Source organism: Peromyscus leucopus, chromosome 22 (genome assembly GCF_004664715.2).
Source record: "Peromyscus leucopus breed LL Stock chromosome 22, UCI_PerLeu_2.1, whole genome shotgun sequence".
Taxonomy (NCBI): Eukaryota; Metazoa; Chordata; class Mammalia; order Rodentia; family Cricetidae; genus Peromyscus; species Peromyscus leucopus.
In genome coordinates, this window is record NC_051081.1 from 4587574 (window position 1) to 4614754 (window position 27181).

Here is a 27181-nt window from a genome sequence, read left to right on the forward strand (position 1 = left end):
GCCTTCCCACTATAGAGAACTAAAGCCCTTTAGAACCATAGCCCAAGTAATTCTTCCCTCCCTTAGGTTGTTCTTGTATTTGAAGCACACAAATGCCACAGTGATGAGTACACCTTGGAGACCTTTCATTCCTTCTCTTTTATCTCAGCAGCCCCCAGAGAAACCACACAGAACATGTATGTTCAGCCCACAGTCAGTTAGGTAACAAATTGTCCCCAGGACCCCCCTCCCAGTCCCTTCCCTCCTCCCTGGATGGAGCTGGAAGTTTCTCACATGACACTCTCATTACCTCCCCGACCCCTTGATGCCCCCTTTTCTTGTGCCATGAGTGACTTGTAGGGCTTCCCCAGGCTGGGAAGGGTCAGCTCAGCCTCCTGCAGCTCCAGCTCCCGTTGGGACAAATGCTCAATGACGGCCGCTCCAATTGAGTCTCCCAGTACATTGGTCATCGTACGCAGCCGGTCACTGGTGGAAGATAGATAGATTAATGGGAGGGGGTGAAAGGCTCCTTCAAGAACCCAGGGTAGACTAGAAGGGCTTCCAGGCTAATTCACAACCACATGATCTAGAACAGGCCCTGCTCTTCCTCAGATTTCCTTCCTAACAACATCATCCGTTATATCCTCAGATCTCTTCTTTAATTTGTGACTCTTGTTTCTAAATATCACTAACTTAAAAATAATTATATATGAGAATCTGATGCAGATGGTTAGAGATTAGGATCTGATATAGACTGTTAGACATTCGGATCTGATTCAGACTGTTATACATGAGCATCTGATACAGAGTATTAAACATGAGCATCTGATGCAGAGTATCACACATGAGCATCTTATGCAGAGTATTAAACATGAGCATCTGATGCAGAGTATTACACATGAGCATCTGATGCAGAGTATTAAACATGAGCATCTGATGCAGAGTATTAAACATGAGCATCTGATGCAGAGTATTAAACATGAGCATCTGATGCAGAGTATTACACATGACCATCTGATGCAGAGTATTAAACATGAGCATCTGATGCAGAGTATTAAACATGAGCATCTGGTGTAGGCTTGTTAGGTACAAGTGTCTGGTGCAGACTATTAGATATGAATGTTTGATACAGACTGTTTGACATGAGTCTATGCAGGTGTGGGGCAGGCTGGGGATTGTTCAAATGGAACTTTAGTCCTTCTGTACAAATGGGACTTAGTCTTGCTCAAAGCACCCACATTGGAATGAAAATCAGCATTTTATATAAATTCCATGTTATAAGAAAAGAAATGAGAGAGGGAAGGAATGGTGAAAGGAGTTAGTGATATAGGAAGTATAAAGAGGAAGAAAGAGAGAGGAGAGAAAGAAAGAAGGAAAAAAGAAAGAGGGAGAGGGGGAGGAAGGAGGGAGGGAAGGAAGGAAGGAAGGGAGGGAGGGAGAAAAGAAGGGAGGGAATGAGACAGGTGGAGAAAAGGGAGGGAGAATGGAAGAGAAGAAAAGGACAGAGGGAGGAGAAGGAAGGAAAGAAAGGGAGAAGGGAAAGTGAGCGAGAGGAGGGGGGAACAGGGTAGGGGTGGCTCCTCACTGCTGATAGATTAGGAGTCACTGTCTTCAGGTGTGCGCCCTCCCACAAGCCTACTAAGCTCCATGGCACAGTCTCACAGCAAGACACACAAATGGCTCTGCTGTGCTCAGTGGATCACAAACAGAAGACATGAATGTGGGGAGCAGAGTTGTAGGGAGGAAAGCTGACAGGGTGGGAAGGAGTTAGAGAGTGTGCAAAGTAACCAGAAAGCATTGCATACATGCCTGACCTGTCAAAGAACAAATTTAATTAGTGAAAAAGAACAGAGGAAAGAAAGGAAGGAGAGAAGAGAGAGAACATATGCATTCATAGGGTTCAGTGCAAAAATCCACCATAATTCTTTTGTCCATCATCACAGGTGATCTTATAAGCCAAAATTCTTCACTATTTAATGCAGCAGGTAACTTGTGTTTCCTTCTCACTTCTAAAATTCTTCAGAATTAACATTTCACTAAGGAAAAAAAACTGTTTTAAATTTTTGAGTTAAAAAAATATTTGAACACTTTTGTATGATTTCTGTATGAAATGGTCTGAAAAGGAGTGGGGGAGGGGCTGATAGATAGAGACCTCCTTTTCAGAATTCTCCTCACTCTACGTCCCAAAGATGATGAATCTATGGGCTTGGAGTCCACAGCCATCACTAACAGACCATCCCAATGCCTCCCTAAACCCCTCAAATCCTACAACCATGTCCTTGCAGAATCCTTCAGGAAAAGTTATGAGAAGAGGCCAGGGTCAAAGCCAAGTCACACTCACAGGAACCAATCCACAGCTATGATCAGCGTGATGTCCTCTGTGGGCAGGCCGACGGACGTGAGCACAATCACCATGGTGACCAGTCCTGCCTGGGGAATGCCAGCTGCTCCTACACTGGCAGCTGTGGCTGTGATGCTGCAAATGGGAAGAGTCGGAAATTCAGGAGGAAAGAGAGAACAGAAGATTGGAAGATTAGGAAGGGAAGGGCACCTTAAGTTAAATTCCCAAGCCAACACAGAAAGAAAAATACTCCATGAGCTCACTTTGGATGTGAAACTAGATTTAAAAAGTTGAAGTCACAGAAGCAAAAAGCAGAAACTGTGATGCTGGGCAGATGGGCTGGGAGTTGGGGAAATGTCTGTCAAAGGGTACAAGATGTCTAGATACCAGATGACTGGCTTCTGGAAATCTAATGTATGGTGTGGAGGATGTGGCTAATGATGCTGTGTTTGTATTTCAAAGAGAATAGACCTGAAGTCTCTTCTCACTATCAGCAAAGAGAAAGAGAAGGGAGAGAGGGAGAGGAGAAGAGAAGGACTGATAGAGAGAGAAAAAGAGAAGGAAGGGAAGAAAGGAGAGAGGAGAGAGGAAGGGAGGGGAAAATAAGGAGATGAGAAAATGAGAGGAGAGAGGAGACACAGGCACCAGAAGAGGGTGTAGGGGAAGGAAGGAAACCATAGGAGACAAATATAATAATCAGCCTGACTGTGCTGATCATCTGCAGAGTGCACAGGTAGCAAATCATCATGAAACATATCTTCAAATACACACAACTTTTGTCAGCTGTCATTCAAGAAAGTTGTGGCTGGAAAAGGAGAGTTGATTTTTAAGAAGGCAAATACAGCTCACCACATTGGAGGCCAGGACATTCTGGCCCGTCTTGGTTTTGAAGCCTATTTCTTTCTTGATTTAAGTTGTTTGTTTTCTTAATTTCATATGTATGAATGTTTGCCTGCATGTATGTTGTATACTGCATGTGTGCCTGGTGGCCATGGAGTTTATAAAAGAGCATTGGGTCTCCTGGAACTGGAGTGATAAACATCAGTTATGTAAGTAGTAGGAACCAAACCAGGTCCTCTGTAAGAGCAGCAAGTGCTCTTAACTGCTGAGCCATCTCTCCAGCCCACTGGAGACCATTTCTTGCTCAGATAATCTTTTTTAAAAATTAAAAAGCTAAGGATCTATGTCAGTGGTGGAACACCTGTCTAGCACATATAAATCCTTATTTCCATTTCAAGTCCCACAAATTAATATGAAATTGAAAGTAGGATCTACAGGGTCACAGGTGGCCTATGTTAAAACTCCAGAATTAACTCCAATTGCCCAGAAAAATGTATTATGTATTGTGAAGGCCACTGAGTTTCCCAGCAAAGGCAGTAGTGCCCTCCAGATGCCAGCTCTCTCCTCAGTAGTTGAGGAAACCCCTTTCTAACTTCTATAGCCACACACAGAGAACAAGGGGCGATGATTAGCACAGAGGACAACTCTATCAGAATGGTGGTTGAGCAAATACTCAGACTGCCATTGAAGAATGGGACTTCAAGGGAGAAGACTCCATTCATGAGCTTTATACCTTGACATGAACTCAGAGCCTATCCTACTCATCAGGAGAATGGCAGACACATGCCTATCTTCTCATTGTGACAGAAAAGCCTGTCTAGGCTTCTCATCTGTTACTCAGATTTTAAAAAATGTGCTCAGAAGAAACTTTGGGAGAAAGGGTTTTATTTTAGCTCACAATTCCAGGTTATAGTCCATCGTTGTAGAGAAGTCAAGGCAGGAACTTGAAGCCGTTAGCCACAACACATCCGCAGTCAAGAGCAGAGAAAATGTGTGCATACCTATGGGTCTGGTCTCTCTCAACTTTTGAACAACCCGGGAACCAAACCAAGGGAAGAAGTACTGCCCACCTTTAGGCTGAACCTTCCCACATTAATTAAAACAATCAAGTTGACCTCCAACAAACATACCCAAAGGCCAACGAGCCCTCATTGAGATTCTCTCCTCCAGTGATTCCAGATTCTGCCAAATGTACAATTAAAACAAACCACCACATCACTAACCGAGGAAAAGATTCCAATCCAAAAGGAAGGGTAGGGGCCTGAGAGATGGCTCAGTGGGTAAAGATGCTGTGCTGCCAAGTCTGACAAACTGAGTTCAGTCCCCAGGACCCACATAGCAGAAGAGGAAAACTGAATCCTGTGAATGGTCCTCAGACCTCCACATGTGCACTGTAAAACACACACACACACACACGCACACGCACACACACACGCACACGCACACACACAGCACACACACATGCGCACGCATGCACGCACGCACGCACAAATGTAATTTTTAAACTCTTTTAAACCAAGTGGCTGGAGATGGCTCAGCAGCTAGGAGCACTTACAGCTCTTGCAGAGGACCCCAAGCTCTATTCCTGGAACCCGTATCAGGCAGCTGCCTATAACTCCAGTTCCAGGGAACTTGAAGCCCTCTTCTCACCTTAGAAAACACCTTCACACATGAGGTGAACACAGACTCAGACAAGCACATACAAAATAGAAAAAAAATGTGTAGTGTAGTTTCTACTGACCATGTATCACACTCACACCCTTATAAGCCAAAATATCATTCTATTACTGGGCATGGTGGCACATGCCTACAGTCCCAACCATCCAGGTCAGAGAGAGGAGGGGAGGGAAGGAGGGAGAGAGGAAGGGAGGGAGAGAGGGAGAGAGGGAGAGAGAGAGAGAGAGAGAGAAGAAGAAGGAGGAGGAGGAGGAGGAGGAGGAGGAGGAGGGAATGGAGGGAGGGAGGGAGGGAGAGAGGGAGGGAGGGAAAGAAAAATCATAAGTCAAACCATCTTAAGTCAGGATGTATCTATGGTAGAAATTTCCAATGAAGAAAATACTTTCCTTCACAGAGTTTACATTTTCATTCTTGTATGATAGGCAGACAATAAGCAACATTGGTGAGAAAAATCACCCATGGAGACAAATGCTTGTGGAGCATCCTGCATCCTTCATCCAAAATACTGGAAACCAGAAACGTTTCACAGGTTGCTTTTTTGTTCTCCAGATTTTTTTGATATTTTCATATACATAATTTTATATCTTACATAGGAATGAGATGCAACTATAAACAGGAAATTTGTCGGTAGACCTTGTTTACCCAGCCTGTCCTATCCGGTTGATAACATCATCGTCTCACCTGATTGTGGTGATCTGGCCCAGGTTGAGCTCATAGTTGTTGACTTGAGCAATAAAGATGGCTGCCAAGGCCTCGTAGAGTGCAGTGCCATCCATGTTGACAGTGGCCCCCACAGGTAGCACGAACCTGGTGATGCGGCGGTCCACACCCAGGCCCTCCTCCAGGCATCGGAAAGTGATAGGCAGGGTTGCAGAGCTGGGGGAAGAGAGCTCTGGAGGCTGAGAACAGGGAGTTGAAGGATGGGGAGAGGGCAGTAGCAGCAAAGGGCCAAAGGAGGGCTCCCCTCTAGCACATGGAGAACAGGTTGGAATGTGAGCAAGGAGTAGAAAGTGGGAATTACAGTTGTGCGTGGGGAAGTGGGACTCCTAATGCAGAGAGAACTCAGTGGTAGACATTCCCAGAGGAATGTCTCTTGACCCATTCACACCAAGATTTTATGACACAGTCTAGTCCAGATGGCTGACTTCCAACACCGAAGCCTAAAGATGATGGCTAACTTCAATTATCAAGAACTGAACCAGGAACTACATAAGAGGAGAGTCTCCATGGGTCACTATGTTTGGTCATCCTATGGGAATCACCTTTGGGGGATTGTCTTAACTAATTCATATGAGAAAACCCAGCCCACGATGGGTGGTGCTATTCCCTAGGCAGGGGGTCCTGAACTATTTAACAGTGGAGAAACCAAGCTGAGCATATGCAAGAAAGCAGCAAACATGCATTTATTCTCTATGCCTGGGTGTGATGTGACTAGCTGCCTCAAGTTCCTGTTTTGATTTCCACACAGTAATGGGCTATTACCTGGAATTGTAAGCCAAATAAACTCCTTCCACACTCCCTAAACTGCCCTTCATCAGGGTATTTTATCACAGCAACAGAAATGAAAGTAGAACAGTAAAAGACAGAGTGTTTGTCTGCACAAGAAACAACCCCATCTACAGGAGCTAGGGCTCTCCCGAACCACTTCACAGAGTATACTTTCATTTGACTGGCAACTTAGTAGAAAAAGTAGGCATCTCATTTGGGGTCAGTTTGTCTGCAAGAACTGACCCCTGTGTGGTCAGCTTTATGCCAACAAACTTAAAGCTTAGACTCAAGTATTTGGCCCTGGAACAATACATTGCCTACTGCAAAGCACCCAACTCTACTTCAACCTTTCCCAAGCATCAGAAACAGCACTGGAGGTGGCAGCAGGTGCTGATTAGCTCCATAGTGATCAGATTGGTTTAATTCTGGGTACAATAGTATCAATCCTATTTAGCCTCAGATCAAAGATCAAAAGGCACATTCTCCAATCATCATGAGGACAATAAAAAATATTTCCTCCTATCTGTTTGGATCTTGGGATATTTGGTCAAGCTGTTTTAAATTTGGATGATGAGAGATAAGGATCACTTTAGTAACCCTCTAAAAGCACAAACAGGAGAGGAAAGCCTAAGAAGCCAAGACTCTCTGAGCTTGTGTTACTCCCCCAGTACCATCTTAAACAAAGAACTGGCATCTGTCTCTCCTCCTTATGAACTAGAGAAACAAAAGAAACAAGGAGGTTATGAGAGTCATCACAAGACAAACACTAGATCCCCAAGTATAGGCCACCTGTAGAGGGCTTCAAGAGTCCCCCAATACTATTGTACAATCAGAAAAGGTGTTTGGGGAGGTGGAGAGGAGGGTACCTAAAGGAACCTTTGAAAGATGAAGAATGGACTCAGGGAGAGTTCAGGGAAAGGCCATACCTGGAAGAGGTACCCATGGCTGTGATGAGGGCCTGTAGCATGCCCCCAATGAATGGGAAGGGGTTCCGATGGGTGACGAGAAAGTAGATGAGGGGCAAAACACCACCAGCATGGAGGAACAAGCCAACGATGACAGTCAGAGTATACATGCCCAGCTGACCTCCAAGGACAGCCATGTCTTCCATTTCCAGAATCTTCCCAGCAATCAGGAACAGGATGCCCACAGGTGCATACCTGGGCAAGGCACATATGTATTAGGATGATCTTCCTCACAGGTCTGGAGCTGGCATTCCCCAAACTTTGCCCATATAGAGTCAAGGAGCCAGACAGTACCTACCATGAAACTCCAACTCCACCCTAACCTTTCCTGAGCATCAAAGCCAGCACTGGGACACAGGGGAAATGGCCCTGTGGTTAGGAGTACTTGCTGTTCAATGATGAAAATCTAATTTCGGACACATCATCCACATTTGACAGCTCAAAAACACCTCTAACTCCAGCTCAAGAGATCTGGCACCACTTTCTGGTCTCTGTGGGTACCCACAGAAACACTTACACATCCACACACATATATAAACTAAAATATTTTTTAATGGCATTGGTGTTAGGGTTTGCCCCCAAAACATTTCCCCAAAGGCTCATATGTTGAAGGCCAGTGCTGAGGTGAAGCCTGTGGAAGCTAACTGTTCATGAGCGTTCCAAACTCTGCTATGGGTTATCCATTGATAGAGTCATAGCTGAATGAGCTATTGGGAGCAAACTATAGGAAAGGCCTCGTTAAAGGCAGTAGGTCATTGGGGGTATACCCTTGAAGGACATGTCTTCTCCCCAGTCTCTCCCTCTCTTTTTCCTAGATGCAGTGAAGTTAGCAGCTGCATTGGCTATATCCATTCACCATCATGGCCCAAACGCAATGGAGCCAGCCAACCATGCACTGTTTCCTGCAAACCTGTGAGGCAAAAATAAACCTTTCCTCTTTAAATTGGTTTTCCCGGGCATTTTGTCATAGCAACAGAAAGCTAACTAATGCAATTGGATTTTATGAATGTACCCACCTCACACTGGTCACCCACTGCTATCTGATCAGCAGAAAAGTTCCTACAACACCACAGCATTCAGCCTTCTGGGGTCTTTATCTCATTCCCTCATTCAGGCCCCTTCCAGCTCAACTCCAGATGACTATTCCCTTCAGAATTCCATCCTTAGACATTACTAAGTATGGCAGTTTGAATGAAAATGGTACCCTTAGGTTCATAGGGAGTGACACTATTAGGAGATGTGGCCTCATTGAACTTGGTGTGGTCTTGTTGGAGGAAGTGTGTCATTGGGGGCAGGGTTTGATGTTTCAGATGCTCAAGCCAGGCCCAGTGTGTTTCTCTCTTCCGGCTGCCTGCAGCTCCAGATGTAGAACTCTTAGCTCCTCCAGCACCATGCCTGCTTGCATGCTACCATACTTCCTACCATGACATTAATAAACTAAATCACTGAACTGTAAACCAGCCCTAATTAAATGTTTTCCTTTATAAGAGTTGCCATGCTCATGGTGTCTCTTCACAGCTATAGAAACCCTAACCAAGACACAAAAACATCCCCTATCTCTGGCCTTCTAAATTTCCATACATTGCTCTCTGTGCTAGTTAGTTTGAAGTATAAACTTGACACAACCTAAAATCACCTCAGAAGACAGTTTCAATGAGAAATTATCTAGGTCAGATTGGCCTGTGGGCATGTGCTTGGTAGACTGTCTTAATTGCAAACTGTTGTAGAAAGAGATAGTTCACTGGGGGCAGCACCATTTAATGGGCTTGGCCCTGGACTGTGTAATAATAGAGGAAGCTGGCTGAAACTAAGCAAGCAAGCAAGCAGGGATTCATGTGTTGATTCTCTCTACTCTTCACTGTGATGTGATGTTTTAAGTTCCTGTTTTGTCTTCTCTACAATAATGGACTGTAACCTAGAAACATGAGGCTATAAATAACCCTTTGCTCTTTATGTCAGAATTTTAGCAACCAAAATGAACCTAGAGTCCTCCTTGTCCAGTCACTTGGTGTTTCTTAGTCTTTGCCTGTTCTCTCCCCTGTTGGTGATAGACCTCTCTCCTCTGCACATCCAGTTAGGTTCTTCCTCTCCTTTCAAGCCCAGCTGTATGGCTCACTCATCTTCCCAAGCAACATCCACTGCATATGGGTCCATCCACCACTGCTGGAGCTTTACTATGGCACCTATGGCTTTGTGCTACACATAGTGGTCTACATCTGTCTCCCCTGGATTTTACAAACTTCTTCAAGATAAAGTATGACTTCAGTGTATCGCTGTGTCTCAAGCCTGGGAAACTGTCTGCTAGATGAATGAGCTAGTGAAAGAGTGAAAGAATTTTAAAAAAATTAATGTGAAAAGAGGACACAGGTCTGGGAAGATGGCTCAGTGGTTAAAACATTTATCATGTAAGCGTGAGGACCCGAGTTTGGATCCTCCAAAACCTATGTAATGCTTGGTAGGCACTGCAGCAAGCCTGTATTTCCAGACTCAGAAGGTGAAGTCAGGGGATCCCTCAGAGCAATTTGGCTAGCAAGATGAGCCACATCCTTGAGCTCCAGGTTTGACTGAGGGATCCTTCCTTAATGAATAAAAGCTATGGAAAACCAGCCCTAATTAAATGTTTTCCTTTATAAGAGTTGCCATGGTGTAAGAGCTATGGAAAATGGTTCCCAACATCCCCTTGGGCACCACACACATACTTGCCCCCACTCATGCAAAAATAACATACATTCACATGCACATCACACCATACCCAAATGTAGAAAGGAAAATAAAACAGGGCATGAGTAAGTATAAAAGTGAAGAGATAAATGGAATATCCGAGGGAGTAAATGAGAAAATGGCAAATGCATACATAAATCAACAGGTTTGGGGGTGAATCCAAGTGTACTGTTTCGGGTGAGTAAATAAACAAATGCAGTCAGTGTCTTAACTAATGGGGTTAATACTACAGCTCAGTGTCACAGTAATTGCCTAGCTTACTCAAGGCCCTAGATTTCATCATGAGCACCAGAGGGAAAAGATTGTTATTTAGGAAACTGAAGGTACAGCTCAGTGGTAGAGTGATTGACTATCTAGTATTCATAAGGCCTTGGTTCAACCCTAGTGCTTAAAAATAATTACGGGGCTGTGCTCGCTTCGGCAGCACATATACTAAAATTGGAACGATACAGAGAAGATTAGCATGGCCCCTGCGCAAGGATGACACGCAAATTCGTGAAGCGTTCCATATTTTTTTTGAAGTCAAGGTACCTTTAAAATATACATTTTGGCATAACTCAAAAAAAAAAAAATAATAATTACGGGGTCCATAAAGATGGCTCCCCAGGTAAAGACATGTTGTGCCAAGCCTGAAGGCCTGAGTTGGATCCTGAAATCCACATGGTAGGAAGAGAGAACTAATTCCCACAACTTTAATCCTCTATGTCCACATGCATGCTGTGGTATGCATATCCATGCACATATACTCTGACACAATAGATAGATAGATAGATAGATAGATAGATAGATAGATAGATAGATAGGCAGGCAGACAGATAGATGTAATAAAGTAATAATGTGAAGTAATTTAATTAATGAACAGATTTATCAGTGAATACATAAATGAAGAAATGATTTAACTGATAAATAGAAAAAGAGATTATAAGAAGATAAATAAGTGGGCGAATGATAGAAAAAATGGAAATGAATGAGTGAATAAAAGAAATAGATGAGGGATGAATGAATGAATAAGTCACTGAATTGAATCACTGCAGAAAAGAATGAGGAAGTGAATTAGTGAGTTGATGAGTGAATTAACAAATGCAGAAATGTGGTGGTGCATGCCTGTAATCCCGCTAATCAGGAGGCTGACACAAAAGGTTGACAGGTTCCAGACAATCCCGGGCTACATAGGAAGACCTGTCTCAAAAACAGCACAATGAGCTCACAGCAACTGTAGTTGTCTGCACAAATTGACACAGGATCAAGCCAGTCAATATTCCAACATGGAGTGAGGAGAGACTCACAAGCCCCACTCGTAGCTGAGAAACTATTTTGAGAGTTAATGGATACTAGGGAATGGAAAGCCAAATTTCTTCCTGGATGTGGCATCTTGTAGGTTGCCCAATTCAGTGGCTGTGCCCTCATCCATGTTCATACAGACAGTTCTAATTGGAATCAATGGGAGATATATACAAACACATGCATATGATGATATAGAGTTGGAAGGGGAACATGAGAGTCTGAGAGAAGTCGAGGGAGAATGGGAATATGGGTATTATCAAGATACTTTTTATACACGGATGAAATTATCTAAGAACACATTTTTATTACACAAAAATGGGAGGAAAGTGAGTGACCCAATGTGTGGGAGAATGAACATAGATGAATGAGTGAATGAATCACAGAGTGAATGCACAAGTGAGTGAGTGAGCAAATAGATTAATGGAGATATGAACCGCTGAATAAATCACTACAGAAAGATATGAATGAACTGATGAGTTGATGATTAAATTAACTAACACACACATGAATGAGGGGCCAAATGTCTCCAACAGTCCCATCAGCCTGGTCACCGTCACCCCCAGGAACCACCACCACTGCCTCACCCAGGCACATGCACCCACCCACTACTCACCAGATGATGATGCCCACCAGCCTCATAATAGCCTCATTGAGGCTGTCAAAGAAGTCCCTCAGGACACGGCCTTTGTGCTTCATGCCACCAATGACCAGCCCGAAGGCCACAGAGAAGACCACAAGGCCCAAGGCATTGATGCCATTGGCTGAACCAGGCACAGGAACAGTCTCCTCGAAGCTTATCACCTCCTGCAGGGTGCCCAAGGCCCGGGTGACGTTTTCCAGGATGCTGGTTTCATTCTCCACTGAGGATGGGGGAGACATAGAGGCTCCCAGCTCTGACCCATTCTCTGTCCTTACAATAGTCCTGGTTACCACTCGGGTGCTGTACTGCGTCTTAAACTGAAATGTGGAGAAATTGAGATCAGATTCAGTATGGTGGTTAACTCCCTTGTAAATATCCCTAAAAAAAAATAAAAATAAAAACCAGGAGCTAGGTGTGTGAGGCCACGTGTTCCATACTTGGCATTTGCACGAGCACACACACACAAACACACACACACACACACACACACACACACACACACACACACACACACTAGAATTACTCTTAAAGCCCAGGAAACCCACGGTTGGATATGTAACCGAGGAAGTGAATTAAATAACTCAAAGAAATACAAGATGAGCTACCCAAAAATCGAAACCTGTGGCAGACAAGATGGCTCAGTGAGTGAAGGTGCTTTCAGCCAAGGCCGATAAACTAAGTTTCATCCCAGGCCCCACATGGTAGAAGTGGAGAGCTGACTCTGCAACTTGTCCTCTGCTCTACACATGTGCTCCATGGCATGTACCCATCTATATATAACCACACACAAAGTAAGTAGAATGCAAAAAAACAACAATCCAATAACCAAAATGCACCAAAATTGATTTATTTGTGTGTGTGTGTGTGTGTATGCGTGTGCACATGCACACGTGCGTCTGCTTGTTTAATTGGAATGATTTGGCCATTTCACTATATATATGTATTTCATATATATTTATGTATTTCATATTTATATATGAAATATATGCATGTTTCATGTATAATGAATCATATATAAATATATATGCATGTTTCATATATATTTTATATATCATATTTACATGATATATATATGTATGAATATATTTCAGAGCCCCATAAAGACTTATAGCATATCACCCTGTTGTACAGCAGCTTCCTCTAAATTGAAAGATTCACTCCAGTAGGGAGCTGGAAGATTCATGAAATTCAGGAAGTAAACAAACTTCCCGTTTGAGAAATCTGAAGCTTACAAGATTCGTGAAGTCCCTTCCCTGTCTTTATAAAAACATTAGATAAACGGAGGAGACTCTGACCTGCCAAGCTGCCGAGAGGAGATTCCGGACCTGGTGAGCTGCTTGCAAATTGCACAGAGAGCTCCTCCAGGAATACAGTTTTCACCAGTTGTCACCCACTCTGGGATGGACTTTTCTGGTGATGCAACTGCTTTTGAGTCACCCCTGCTCCTGTAAGTAACCCCTCACCTACACTCCAATTAAAAAGCCTGCCAAGAAGTCATTGGCTCACCAAATTGGTGCAATCATGACTTTGGTCTGTCATGAGGTGACAGACCTCTGTGTTTTATCTCCCCAGAAAAAGTTTCACACACAACTCCTTGACATGTATGAATTCCGTGTCCATAGACACAAGCAACCATGGATTGAAAATGCTGGAAAAAAACATTTGTGTAGTGAACACATGCAGGCCTTTGTGTGTCATTAGTCTCTAAACCAGCGGTTCTCAACCTGTGCGTCATGGCCGTCGAACACACAAATTTTGTATCATCTCAGGAACTGAGACACCACTCAGGAGCAAAATTACAGTTATGAAGTAGCGACAAAAATAATGTTACGGTTGTGGGACACCACAACATGAGGAACTGCATTACAGAGCCACAGCGTCAGGAAGGTTGAGAACCACTGCTCTAAACGGTTCTAATGCAGAACAGCTGTCTGCAGATCATTTACGTGTGTTAGCAGTCCTGCATCACCTAGACGTGATCTAGAGGTCATCTGCAAATTCTACCCTAGATAGAAGAGACTTGAGCAGCAAAGATTTTGTGTACAATCTTTGTTAATGCCAAGGGATAGTACAATTTTTGTATCTCTATTTTAAATTTCTTAATAAAACTTATGACTAAAGAAATGAATAACTGTGCCATCAAGACAGCTCACAGCAGGTCAAAGTGTTTCCTGAGCACAGGCCTGATGATCTGAGTTAGATCTTCAGACCCATAGTGGGAGGAGAGAAACAACCCCCAAAAGTTGTCATGTGAGCTCCACATCCACACCTGCTATGCATTCACACACACACACACACACACACACACACACACATACACACACACACACACACACACACACACACACACACACTGAAAATAATAATGATAATAATAATAATAAAAGAAATTAGTAACTGGCATTTGCCTAATATAAACAAGTCCTGAGTTTCATCCTCTTCACCAAAGAAAAAAATGAGTAACCAAATAGTGAGGATGTTAAAAACCAAGCATAGAAAATGGATATACAGTCTGCATCTTTATGTCTAGCCTTCATTAAAGGGGTTGCTATGCGCCCCCTGCTGGCCAAATTCAGTCCACTACTTGCTTCTGTAAATAAAGTTTTACAGGAAAGTGTAAGTCCTCTTCACATGTTGCCTGTGGCTGCTTTTCTACTATGAACCCCAAGCTGATGCTCAGACAGATTTTTAGCACATCTGTGATCAGAAGTCTCAGAACCCCGACCCCAGCGTCCAAGCCTCCATGAGTTCCATAACCTGGCCACCCTTTGCATCACCATCATAGCCATGGGCAGTACACATATTCTCCCAGAATCCTCCCCAAGGTCCCCCCACTCAGGCCCTTCTTCCCACCCTTCTACTTGGGAAGTAAACTCCCTCCACCCTCCATCCCTCCTTCATTAAACCATGTGCTTCCTCCTAACCTGTTTGAAGCAGGCCTCCACAAGGTTAGGTGGAAACATATTTCTGCACAAAAACATCAGAGAAGGGAAAGTGGTTAGAGTTTGGGAGTGAGCCAAAGGTCATTCCTGCACTGATAGCCATGGCAACAGTAGCAGCAGGCAATATAGAAATGCGTGGTGTGGGCCCAGTGTTGAGCAAAGTACCTGCCCTTCATCATCTGACACAAACCCTTCAATGACCCTAGAAGTAAACACTGTAAACATCTCTAGCTTCCACAGGAGGTAACCAAAAGCCAGAGGAGCTCACCCAGACCTATAGAGCTGCTCAGAGGTGCAGATGTAACTTACCATGGATAGATTATAGTTAGGCCCCTCCCAAAGTCATGGAATCTGATTGCCATAAAGGTGATGGTGGAGCCTTGGAATAAGAAGTTTACAGAGTAATAGGAAGTGGCCTTGTTTTTGATATGCTTGCTCTGGATAACCATCATGTGCTCTCTGCCGTGTTAGGATGCAGCTAGAAGGTCCTCACTAGATGCTGGTGCAAAGTTGTTGGACATCCTAGATCCCTGAACATGAGCTAAATAAACCTTTGTCATTTGGTTCTTTGGTTTTGTTTTCATTTTACAACTAACTCAGTTTCAAGTATACTTTTTATTTAATTTTTAATACATTTATTGGGAGGCACAGTGCCATGGTATACAGGTAAAAGGTAGACAACTTGTAGGAGTTGGTTCTCTCATTCCACCATGTGGATCCTGTCAGGTTGTCAGGCCTGGTGACAAGTGCCTTTACCACTAAATCATTTCACTGGCCCTAACTTTTATTTATTTAGGCGTGTGTGTGTGTGTGTGTGTGTGTGTGTGTGTGTGTGTGTGTACACATATGCCACAGCATGTATATGGAGTTGGGAGGACAACTTGCAGGACTCTGTTCTCTCCTTCCACCACGAGGATGGTCCAGAGGACTGAACTCGGGTGGTCAGGCTTGGCAGCAAATACCTTTACCCACTAAGCCATCTCATTGGACCTCAGCTAGTGTATAATAGCAGCAGAGAACACCGTAAGAGTTCCTAAACTCTTCAGGTGCCAAGTCAGTACCAAGAAACAGTATGACTGGCTTTGACATTACTTCTGACAGGCCAAATCTTATTGGACTAAGAGAATCATTTGCTCAGCAAAGAGGTTAGGAACACCTAGTGAACAGCAGCAGCTCCTCTTATTAGGTCCTGGGATACTACAACGGTGTCCTCTCCAGCCTCAGAGCTCAAAGATCAGACCTAGACTTAGCTTTCTTAAGGATATGCAAGAATCCAGAAACGGCAACCAATAGTTCTTTCCTTTTCCAAACTAGAAACACCTTTCCCTGTAGTTGCTCACAGAAAGAGAATTGTTGCATGCATCTCCGGAAGTCCCAACAAAATGAGAATGTCACCTGACCAGGTCCATGAAAGCATCAGCTGTTGGGACAGTCTCAATTCGGCCCTCACGGTGCAGCCCCTCCTTGGAGCCTTTCCCAGGGTGGATGATGGTGACCATTAGGATCCCGATGAAAACCGCAATGACTGTGGTCACCATGTAGTATACAGCTGCCCGCATTCCCATCCGCCCTGTTGCCTTGTTGTCCAGGGATGCCATACCTAGAAGAGAGATAATGCAGTCCGTGCAACAGCACCCACTCCATTTCCCCCTTTCTGGTCCACCCATTCCATACCATCAGCTCAAACTCATTGCACATCCCTTAACTGAAGATGTCCACAAAAAACATGGTTCGCTTTCTAATGCTGAGAGTTATCTACACAACCACTTTTATGCTATCATGAATAAATATATTATCAGGCAAAATATAATTTGATTATAGTTTTTAAAGTGAATAAAGGGAGCTGGTAAGATTACTCAGTGTTAAGAACACATACTGCTCTTACAGGGAACCCAAATTCCAGTAGCAACACAAATATTCTGTGGCTCACAACCACTTGTAACTCCAGCTCCAGGGTATCTGATGCCCCCTTCTGGCCTCCATGGGCACATGCATTCATGTGTACATACCCACATAGACACATGATTAAATAATAATAACAAAATAAGTAAATAAAAGTTTTGTTTCACTTTGAAATAAAGTTTTACAGTGTACAGCGTATGCCCACCACCTAGAGATGATCTGAAGTACACGAGAGGAGAGGCATAGGTCATCTGCAAACACTACATCATTTTACAGAAAGGGCTTCAGCATCCTCAGGTATTGGTGTCTATAGGGCTCTTGAAACCAATCCCCTGGTGGTTCAACCCAGGGATGATTCAGGCTTTGATTCTCAAGCTAAAAACAAATTTTAAATGAAAATATTGCTCAAGAAATGAGTAACTGGGCCAGCACCCTGGGCCTGACTCAAAATCAGTTCACTCACCACCAATAGATACGTTGTGGGGAAGCACACACACATGAACACATACCATTCCATTTTATTACTCCAAATAACTCCACCAATCACAGTACCTCCCCTTTACTCCAAGTCAACCTTTCAACTTCCACCCAACCTTCCCCCTATCCTGCACCATAAATATCACAATCATTGAAGTCTTCATCCCAGGGTCCACCACAACTCCCACCTCCCTAGAATCCACCCCTTTCTACATTTTGCCTGGATACTGTTCATGCTGTACCTACATGTCCATTACCAGGCCATGCAACTATCCAGTTGCTATGAGTTTGAGATAGACCCTCCTCCAGAAGGGCCCCAGTGTTCAGCAGCAGTCAATGATTGGCTGGTGCAGGGATTCAGATGAAGACAGAGGTGGTGGTGAGGGACACCTACATGATGTTGCTCCCACTTCAGAGCCCCTGCCCAGTGGGAGCACACTGAGATACCAGCCTTCTTCTGAACACATGCCTTTGTTTAGCTTCTTTCCCCATCCTGTCCTTCTTCCCTCACTTCCTCCTGGGTTTCTCCCTCAGTGAGTCTCTTGTGACCAGATCTACATGTCAGGCTTGGCTTCTAAGAAGCCCAACCTAAGAAACCAGCCTTGATCATTATTTATGTCCCTAAACCCAAGGGTTGCTAAACAGCACCTATGGCCTAAATCTGGTGTACTATTTACTTTTGTAAATTTTTATTGAAACAGAACTCTGATGAGTAGTTTCAATTGTTAACTCAACACTATCTAGTACCACTAGGAAGAGAGACTCAATGGAGAATTTTATAAATCAGACATGACTGGGGGGAGGGGGTCCAGATTACATTGATGAAGGAGGAAGGCCATTCATTGTGTAGCACCATTCCCTAGGCAAGGGCTTATGGACTGTATACGTGTAGAGATGTAACTTGATACAAATAAGCATGTGTCCATTTATTTTCTCTCTACTCTTGGTTGTGAGTGGGTTATGATGAACTGCTTCAAGTTCCTATGTTGACTTCCCTGAATGATAGACTCTAACCTGGAACTGTGAGCTAAAATAAACCCTTTCTCCCCTAAGTTGCTTTTTGTCAAGTATTTTATTGTAACAACATAAATGAAACCAGGGCAACAGCCATGCACACTTGCTGACATATTGACTATAGATGCTCTTATATTCCAGCATCAGAACTGAACCATAAAATGAAGATCCAATGGCCCTGAAGCGAAAACATCTACTATCTAGAAGAAAAGGTGCTACATAACCCATCATAGCTCCTTCCCTTCCTCCACCCTCCATCCTGGCACCTCCATCCCACTCACCTCCTACATGTTCAACCACATTCCATCTTTCATCTACCCCATATCTCAGCTGCCTCCCCTGACCCTCCACTGCCTTTCTTTCCCCTCTGGATACCCCAGAGCTCTGGCAGTATGGGAGTTTACCTTCAAGAACAAGTACAAGGAAGTTATTGGGCCACATGGATCCTGTGACAGCAAGACTAAAGCAAGACCTGGGCACAGCTTGAGTTGATGAGTTGGGAAAGAGCCCCCATGGGTGGGGAAGCCCTGGCTCTTTTCTCAAGTGTGGGCTCAGAAGGGGTCCCTGAGATGCACAGTGGCTTGGGGTCTCACCTGTGACAAGGCTGGAGACGATGAGGGGGAGCACCAGCATCTGCAGCATCCTCATGAGCAGCTCACCAGGAAAAGAGAAGTACTTGATCTGGCGGTAGGAAAGCTGGTATGGACGCAAGGCGAATGCTAGGCTGACCCCTAGAGCCAGAAAGGAAGGATTCATGGAATGAACTATGAATCTCAACCCCAAGCAGTGTCCATCCATCTCTAAAAGAGTATAGTAGGGTAAGCAGTGACTATTCTAGGAGGTGCATTTGTGTACATGGGTATTACATGGATTTGTGTGTGCAAGGGTACATTTGTGCATGGGTATGTGTGTGTGTGTGCTTGTGTATATACAGATGTGGGTAGTTGTGAGTGAATGGGCATGTGTAAAAAGATGTATACATGGATATGTATGTGCATGTGTGTAAGTATGTGTACATTTGTGTGAGCATGGGTATATATGTGTGTGCATGATGAGAATTTGTGTGAATGTATGTGTGCATGTAGTTGTGTGCACATGGATATATATGTGCATTGTATGCATTTGTGTGTAGATAGGTGTGTGTGTACATTCATATGCACATAGGCTCATATACAAACATATGCACATGCATTTCTTGGGTGTGTCTATAAGTGTGACTCTTGTGCCTGTGTTACCACTTTCTTTTTATTTTTTTTAAGATTATGCACACCGTGTTCTCCTGTGGGCCAGAAGAAGGTACCAGACCTCATTACAGATGTTGTGAGCCATTATGTGGGAATTGAACTCAGTACCTCTGGAAGAACAGCCAGTGCTCTTAACCACTGAGTCATCTCTCCAGCCCTATGTTATCGCTTTCAAATATGGAAGTGCATATGCAACTGGGCTTCTAAGCATGTAGATGTAAATGCATAGATGAGTGTGTGAAAGTATTCACAAAGTCCAACACAGCTGGCTGTGGTATCCTTGGAATCCACACTGTCTAAATAATCAAGTACACATGGAAATTTTTAGGGAAAAAATTATCTGTTGAAAGCAGAAGGGGGGCTGTTTGGGAAGAGAAAAGGGACCAAGGGGGGTGAAGGAAAAAGAATATGATCAAAGCATATTGTATATAGATATGAAGATGTCATGATGTCATGAGGAACTCATTATTTTATACAACCTACACATAATTGTTTAAGTTGTGTCTGTTGAACGTGTAGAGGTTTTTTTCTCTTACCAATATTCCCTAGACAATACAGTATAACAACTATTTACCTAGCAGTTACATTGCTTTGGGTGTTACAAGTAACCTAGAGAGCAAGATAGCCACAGATCTGGCAAACACTACCCCATTTTATTTAAGGGACTTGAGCATCCACAGATAACAAATGCTTGTGGATACCCAAACCAATAGACAATCAAGTTCCTTAAATAAAATGGGGTAGTGTTTGCAGAACCAATCTCCTAAGGGTATCATGGATAGCGGCATATTTTTATGAACGTTAGCACAGTTTATGTGACTGCGCCTCTAAATTAAGATATGTAAGATATATTCGTATGTAAGATATATTTATCCTTCTCTGTATGTAGTCATAAAGTGCATGTCTGTTCTGTGTACTTGCGGATGCCCATACCCACACATGTGACATCACATCGTGTTCATACAGCTGTGTTTGTGCATGTATGTGCCCTCTCTACCTGAGTCCTCTGATGGGCTAGGGGATTGTGAGATGAGTGCACCGGAGGGAGTGGGTAGTTAATAGAAGTCCCGCCTCCCAGAAGCAGAGCTCACCAATGATCACAGCGCTGACTGTGAGCAAGATGAAGGCATTTCTGCGCAGAAAGCGCCGCACGTGCTCTCGGGTCATGGTCTGCAGACGCAGGCGCGTGCGCAGTGCTCTCTGATGCAGACTGTCCTGCAGGCCCTGCAGACAGCCCACACCACCCAGGCGCTGGCCGCTCTCCCTCAGGAACAGACTGTTGCCGTGGCTACTCATCGCGTTTCTGCCGGGGACAGAGGAGACCAGGTCTGGTGAGGGAGGAGTCTGGGAAAAGAGTGGGTAAGGTGGAGGGGCGGGCACTTGCAGCTCAGAAATCAGGGGAAGGGCGACGCCCATGTGCTTCCTTGCAGGGACGACTGAGACCCTGCCGTGGATCGGATTCAGTTTTTATCCCAGCAGCAAAAGGTTACCAGAGAGGGTGGTTAGAGACAGGGTAAAAACACGCACACACACACACAATGCTGCACACCTTTCAGGTTTTCCGCCTCCAGCCTCCTTCACTGAGTTCATCTCAAGTAATTGGGAGCTGCTGCAGCTCTCAAACTAAAGTGCCAGGCCTTTGCTGAATGCTCATTGCATAAGAGCTCTTGAAAGGGCACTTTAGGCTAGTCCCTCTATCCACAGTAGCTGGGTGTCCAGCCCAAAGATGCCCATAGTCGACTTTTCACAAGGACAAAATCAGCTGGTGCCTGGGAAACAGTGGCACCCAACTAATGTGGCTGCCCTGTGTGCGTGACCAGGACAGTAATGCTGTAAGGGAGGGGTCGCTGGGAAAGAAATGATGACACTTCTAGTCCCAGCTTGAGGTTCATGACCCTCTTTTGGGGTGCAACCTCAGACTGTGTGTCCCTTTTTTACATGTGTCTGTATTTATTTATTCTTATTGACTTACTTTTTAAAAGCTAACCAAAACGGGATGATGTGTTTTCCATGAATTAAATAAAATGCATGTAAATAGAAAATCTGCCAATCTGTTTAGCAGCCAAAACACTTGGAAGTTACAAAACAGATTAGAAACTGTGGCTTTTGACCGAGCCTTTGACAGCCCTGTAATATCAGCTACTCTAGAGGATGGTGGGGGAAGGCAGTTTACAAGTTCAAGGCCAGCACCTGCAACTTAGTAGGACCCTGTCTTAAAATAAAAAGTTAAAGTGAGAGCTACTGGGCAAGGGGTGGGAGATGGCTCAGTGATTGAGGGTGCATATTGCTTCTGTAGAGGACCAGGGTTCCATTCCCAGCACCCACATCAGGCAGCTCAGAACTGCTATGCCCCCTTCTGGCCTCAATGGCACCTGCACTCACATGTACACACACACACACACACACACACACACACACACACACACACACACACAATCAAAACTGAAAATAAAATTCTCTTTTAGAGAGGGCCAGACTATATAGCTCAGTGGTAGAGTACTTGCCTGCCATGTTCAAGGCTCCAAGTTCAGTTCTCAGTACTGATCCCCTCAGCTTCCCAAGTAGCTGGGATTGCAGGCATGCACCACCACGTGCAGCCTTGAACTGTTCCAGCATTGTTTGGATGCCACTACCCACGTGGCTGTCTTCTAAGATGGCTGCCCTCTGTATCTGTCTGAGTTCTCCACCTGCTTCCAAAAGACAAGTTGCCTGACTAGGTTTTCCATGCCCTGTATCCTGCAACTGCTTCTCAGTGCGAAGCCCCATTCAGGATTTTACTCCAAATGAATGATAAGGCTGGAGAGATGGTTCGGAGGTTAACAATGCTTGCTGTTCTTTGAAAGGACCAGGTCGGGTGGCTCAGCGCCAGAGGGTCCAACTCTTTCTTATGTCTCTGCAGTCACCTGAACTCAAGTGCACATAGCCACATGTGAATACACATAATTAAAAAGATAAAAATAATTTCTATTTTATGTCTGTGTTTGACTCCATGTATATATGTGCACTGTGTGTGCAGTGACCACAGAGTCTAGAAAGGGGCCTTGGATTCCCCAGAACAAGAGCTACAGGGAGTTGTGAGCAGCCCTGTGGGTGCTGGGAGAAGAATCTGGGTTCTCTGTGAGAGCAACAAGCACTCTTAAATGTTGAGCCATCTCTCCAGACTAAAAATAAATCTTTTTTTTTTTTAATCCATGATAGTGTGAGTTTAGCATGTGCAAAGGCTTGGATTTAATTCTCAGCACCAAAAATCGATCAATCAATTGATAAAAAAGTTGTTCAATTTGCATCTGTACTGGGCATGAACAGACTTTTCCTCTTATTCCCTAAACAATATAGCATAGTAACTATATGCACAGCATTGAAGTTGTGCTAGGTGGAGTTATTCTTATATTTATTATTGTGTGTGTGTGGTCAGAGGACAACTTTTGGGAGTCCATTCTCTCCTCCACCATGTAAGTCCCAGAGATTGAACACAGGACTTCAAGTTTGGTGACAAGCTCCTTCACCCACTGTGCTAGGCTTTAAACATAATGTAGAGATGAGTTAAAAATGAAAGAAGACAGGAATGCGTTCTGTGCAAATATGATGCCATTTTATGTAAAAGACTTTTGATATACAAGGGGTTTGGAGTCTACCTAGGATGGAGGGTGTGTCTGGAACAAATTCTCTGAGACCCACAAACAACAAGATAGTGTGGGAGTTGACGTGATAGCCTGTGAATCAAATATGGCCTGATATCTGTGTTGTTGGCATTTTTTAATCATGGTATTGGCACACAGCTGCGTTCATTCACTGTGTATTTCTGCAGGTGCTTTCAAGCTTCGGGGGCAAAGTTGCTGGAAAGGAGTTCACAAAACAAACTATTTGCAGAAGTGGGGGGTGGGGAGGACAAGGTGGTTTGATGGGTAAAGAGGATTGCTGCCAAGCTGGATGGCCTGAGTTCAGACCTGGCCCCACATGGTGAAAGGAGAGAACTAACTCCCACAGATTGTCCTCTGACTGCTTTGTACACACACACACACACACACACACACACACACACACACACACACAGAATAAATTTGATTTTTAAAGGCTGACTGTAGGCTAGTAAAAGCATACATTAGTGATGAATTAATAGGGCATGGCTCAGGAATAGAGCATTCATCAAGTGTACAGGAGGCCCTGAGTCCCATCCTAGAACTAGAGGGAGAGAAGAGCCAGCAGGGAGTAATTAACAATTAAGAACAATTCAATAAATAAGCAGAAATCCAAAAGGTACAGGATTGAACTCAAATGCAAGGCTGTCTTCCACACCTTCACCATGCCTGCCTAGCTCACTGTAAACGTATACAGCTGTGATTTGTCACTCTTTTAATTCTTCCCTTTTGTCTCAGTGGACATGTGATAATTGCTCCCACTCACAGGGCACAGTGAAACCTTTCAGAACAAGAAGGCAAACCATGATGCCAGATCAAGTTCCATAGCATTTTCATCCCCATTAGCCCGGAACATTGAACCCCTGTCTTCTAATCCTTTATAAAAGAATAAACTGTTGAACAGTCTCATTACCCACCTCTTCCCTGTCTCCCCTCTCATAATTGCTCTTCTACTCTCTGTTTGTTCAATGTCAGGATCTGTAGCTTGCACATGAATGAGATCACACAGCATTTGACTCTGTGTGTCTAGTTTATAAAATTAACATAAATCCTTTGGGAGAATGCTATAATGAAAATGAATTCTTTGTATGCTTATTAAAATGTAATAAATGTTTTAAAGCAACCTTTTATAATACTTGACTTGAAAGTATCCTCCACCTGGGAAGAGCCCTGGGAGCTGTCAGGCATGTCACATACAGGGAGCCAGTTGTTCCAGTTTCTTCTGGTTCTAGGCCTTCACTCAGCCCCTGTCTCCTAAGCTACCTTGTCTGAAAATGGCCTTTCCAGGATCTCCAACCGCTGCAAGGTAAAGGGTTAATGGATGGCTTTCACCCTTTGTCCCCTCAACTCTCAAGTGTAATGAGCCATGACAGCCACCCCTTGGAGAAAAGGGGAAGACAGGAAGGGCCTTCGGAGCCCTAAAGCTCAAAAAAGGGTCAGACTTTCAAGACTAAGAGGCCTTTGAAAGTGAAGGGCTTGTCTCACTAAACAGACGATATCTAAAGCTAAAGGCCACTGCCAACCTGGCCAGAAAGCAATGGGAGAGAAGACCTCGAATGATCTAAAGGGACCATGGTGTGTTATAATAAGCCCCAAGGGAGAAGAAATGTACAATTCTTGCATTAACATCTTATACATTGGCTGTAGATGTGCAATGGCCCCAACTCTACAAAACAGTCATTGTCCTGGGATAGAAGGTTCATCCAAAAACAGACTTTTGTGAGCCTGGCATGGTGATGCATGGCTATAATTCCAGCACTTGAGAAACAGCAGCACAATGATAAGTTTCAGGCCAGCCTGGGCTACACAGGGAGCTCTTGTTTTCTAATGGGGTGAGGGGCAGGACTGAGGGAAAGAAGTGAAGAGATGTTGGTACTTCTTAACCAAATCAGAATGTGATATGAGGTGGCCTTGTGGGGTTAACTTCAGCCTTCAGGAAAAGAAAAGAATATGCAGAAAAGATTTTTGTTTGTTTGTATTTTTTATGTTTTCTTTTTCTTTGTTGATGTAGCCTGAGGCTGTACAGGGGTGTGTGTGTGTGTTTGTGTGTGTGTGTGTGTGTGTGTGTGTGTGTGTAAAGATGAGCTTATTTTTATCTTATTTAGGTGAGTGTTTGCCCTGCATCTAACACACCTGGTGCTTGTGGAGGCCAGAAGAGGGTGTTAGAGCCCCTGGATCTGGTAATCAAACCAGGATCCTCTGCAAGAGCAGAAAGTGTTCTCTACCACTGAGCCATCTCTCCAGCCCTCAAGCTGTGAATTTAAATGGCCTCCTATTTTTTCTTTCCTCCCTCCATTCTCAGACCTATAACTAAGCCATCTCCAAGGTCTTCTCTTACACAAACAATGGTGGGCTAAATTGTGGATAGATGCTGTGCTAAGTGGAGGAGTAAGTGACAGGAGGAAAGGCAGGACAGGAAATGAGTTCATCTCACACACACACTTGAATACAGCCTCACATCTTGTGTGCAGTTGACACCTACATAATCCTTTATGGACACACTGTCCCACATAGACTCTTCAGACAAACAGTCACACACAACCTTCAGAAATGCAAATCCATATTGACACACCAGACACACCATTCCTCCACAATTTCACACAAACATCTGCTACATTTATGCACACCAGCAGACACATAACCGCTCACACACCCTCAGAAATGCAACCCCATGCAGCCAGCATCAGCCATACAAAGTCTGCAGAGATACACACACACACACACACACACACACACACACACACACACACACCAGCCACTGCCATGCACATCATGAAACTCAAAGTCACACTCTTTGAGTCTCCTGCACTAATACCCCATGCAAATGAAACTACATGGACAGTGACATCCGCACAATTCTTAGGTACACAAGCACACACTCGAGAGCACAAAACTCTCAACATTCAAGCACTTAGCCGCACACACCTCTTTAGAAAAGCAATCCCACCCAAAACTCAATCACACACACACAACCATGCACACAGCACCTCCACACCCAGTTCCCCTGGAATGGTGGTCAGTCTTAATCACAGCAGACAGGGCTAGGGCTAGGTTATGAACCTCTGGTAGGGAAGAGGGAGTCCAGCCCAAGAAATAGGAGAGGCGTCAGATTCAATGTTGGAAACAGGACTCTGTGAGAGCTGAGGTTACTGAAGAAGGAGTGTGGGAGATGGGAAGGAGACCCAGGGACCTATCGACAGGAAACTCAGCAGGGTGACCCAGGGCAGAGGCAGGCTCAGCACCTGTAAAGGGACAGAGAAGAGCTAAGGAACGATAGCGAGGAAGTGGGGACCTGTGCACAGGGGACCCCCACCTGCCTCGGACCCAGAGTCAGCCCCGCGCAAGGGCCAACGTCCCACTCACCAGCCGTGGGTCAGCGGGGCCGCCTTGTCGCGCCTCCGCCTGCGCGCTGCGCCCAGATGCAGAAGCCAGAACCCTTGGAAGCGCCCGGCCGGGTCCTCCAGGACCCGCCAGGGACCCGCGCTGAATCTGCGTTGGGGACCGGACTACCAAGGCACCGGCGCAGAGCCGGGACGCGCTGTGCAACCCGAGGGATGCGGGCTGGTCTTGCGCTCACGTGGGCTCGGGGGGCGAGGGGCCGGGGCGGGGGGCGGTACCCCCTCAGGGATGTCCCCCTGCTGCAGCGGCACAGGAGCTGGGGGACGCGGGGCGGGCGGGGTGACCGGCCTCTCGCACACAGCCTCCGCCCCTGCGCCGAGCCGCGCCTCCGAGCCCGCCCCCTGCCCCTCCCGAGTCCTCCGAGGCCAGTAAGTCCCCTTGGGATGCACAGGGTACCCGACGTTGTTAGCGCTGCGCCGGAGCCCACATCCTCAGCGTGGATCTGAAGCAGGGGGAGGGAAGACCGCCAGCGTCGGGTGACCACCCGCCACCACTCGCTGGCCAGCTTCTCCCTCGGGTGCACCTTTCTGGCTTTGGCCACTTCACTGCTGTGTCCCTTTGGGCCAGCCCCTCTCCCTCTCTGAGCCTGACCTGAGAGAAAATTACAGCTGAGCAAAGCTAAGCGCGCAA

At 45.0% G+C, this 27181-nt stretch overlaps 1 protein-coding gene and 1 non-coding gene across 4 annotated transcripts; one reads left to right on the forward strand and one right to left on the reverse strand.

Annotated features, from left to right (window-relative positions):
• On the reverse strand, window positions 1-26693 carry Slc1a6 (solute carrier family 1 member 6). Of its 3 annotated transcripts, XM_028860345.2 has the most exons (10): window positions 26516-26693; window positions 20606-20817; window positions 18864-19001; window positions 16273-16477; window positions 14860-14902; window positions 11909-12252; window positions 7252-7485; window positions 5519-5713; window positions 2321-2455; window positions 10-465 (listed from the first exon to the last, which is right to left on the reverse strand). In XM_028860345.2, exons 2-10 carry the CDS (start codon window positions 20808-20810, stop codon window positions 270-272), a joined length of 1695 nt encoding a protein of 564 aa, XP_028716178.1. In that variant the 5' UTR covers window positions 20811-20817; window positions 26516-26693; the 3' UTR covers window positions 10-269. The 3 variants fall into 3 exon arrangements, with proteins under 3 accessions (XP_028716179.1, XP_028716178.1, XP_028716177.1); XM_028860344.2 differs by lacking the exon at window positions 26516-26693 and having other exon boundaries at window positions 20606-21096; XM_028860346.2 differs by lacking the exons at window positions 2321-2455; window positions 26516-26693 and having other exon boundaries at window positions 1-465; window positions 20606-21098.
• Window positions 10420-10526, forward strand: LOC114685712. Its single transcript, XR_003733487.1, has one exon. It is a non-coding gene; the product is annotated as a U6 spliceosomal RNA (small nuclear RNA).
• Window positions 26694-27181: the final 488 nt, after the last annotated feature.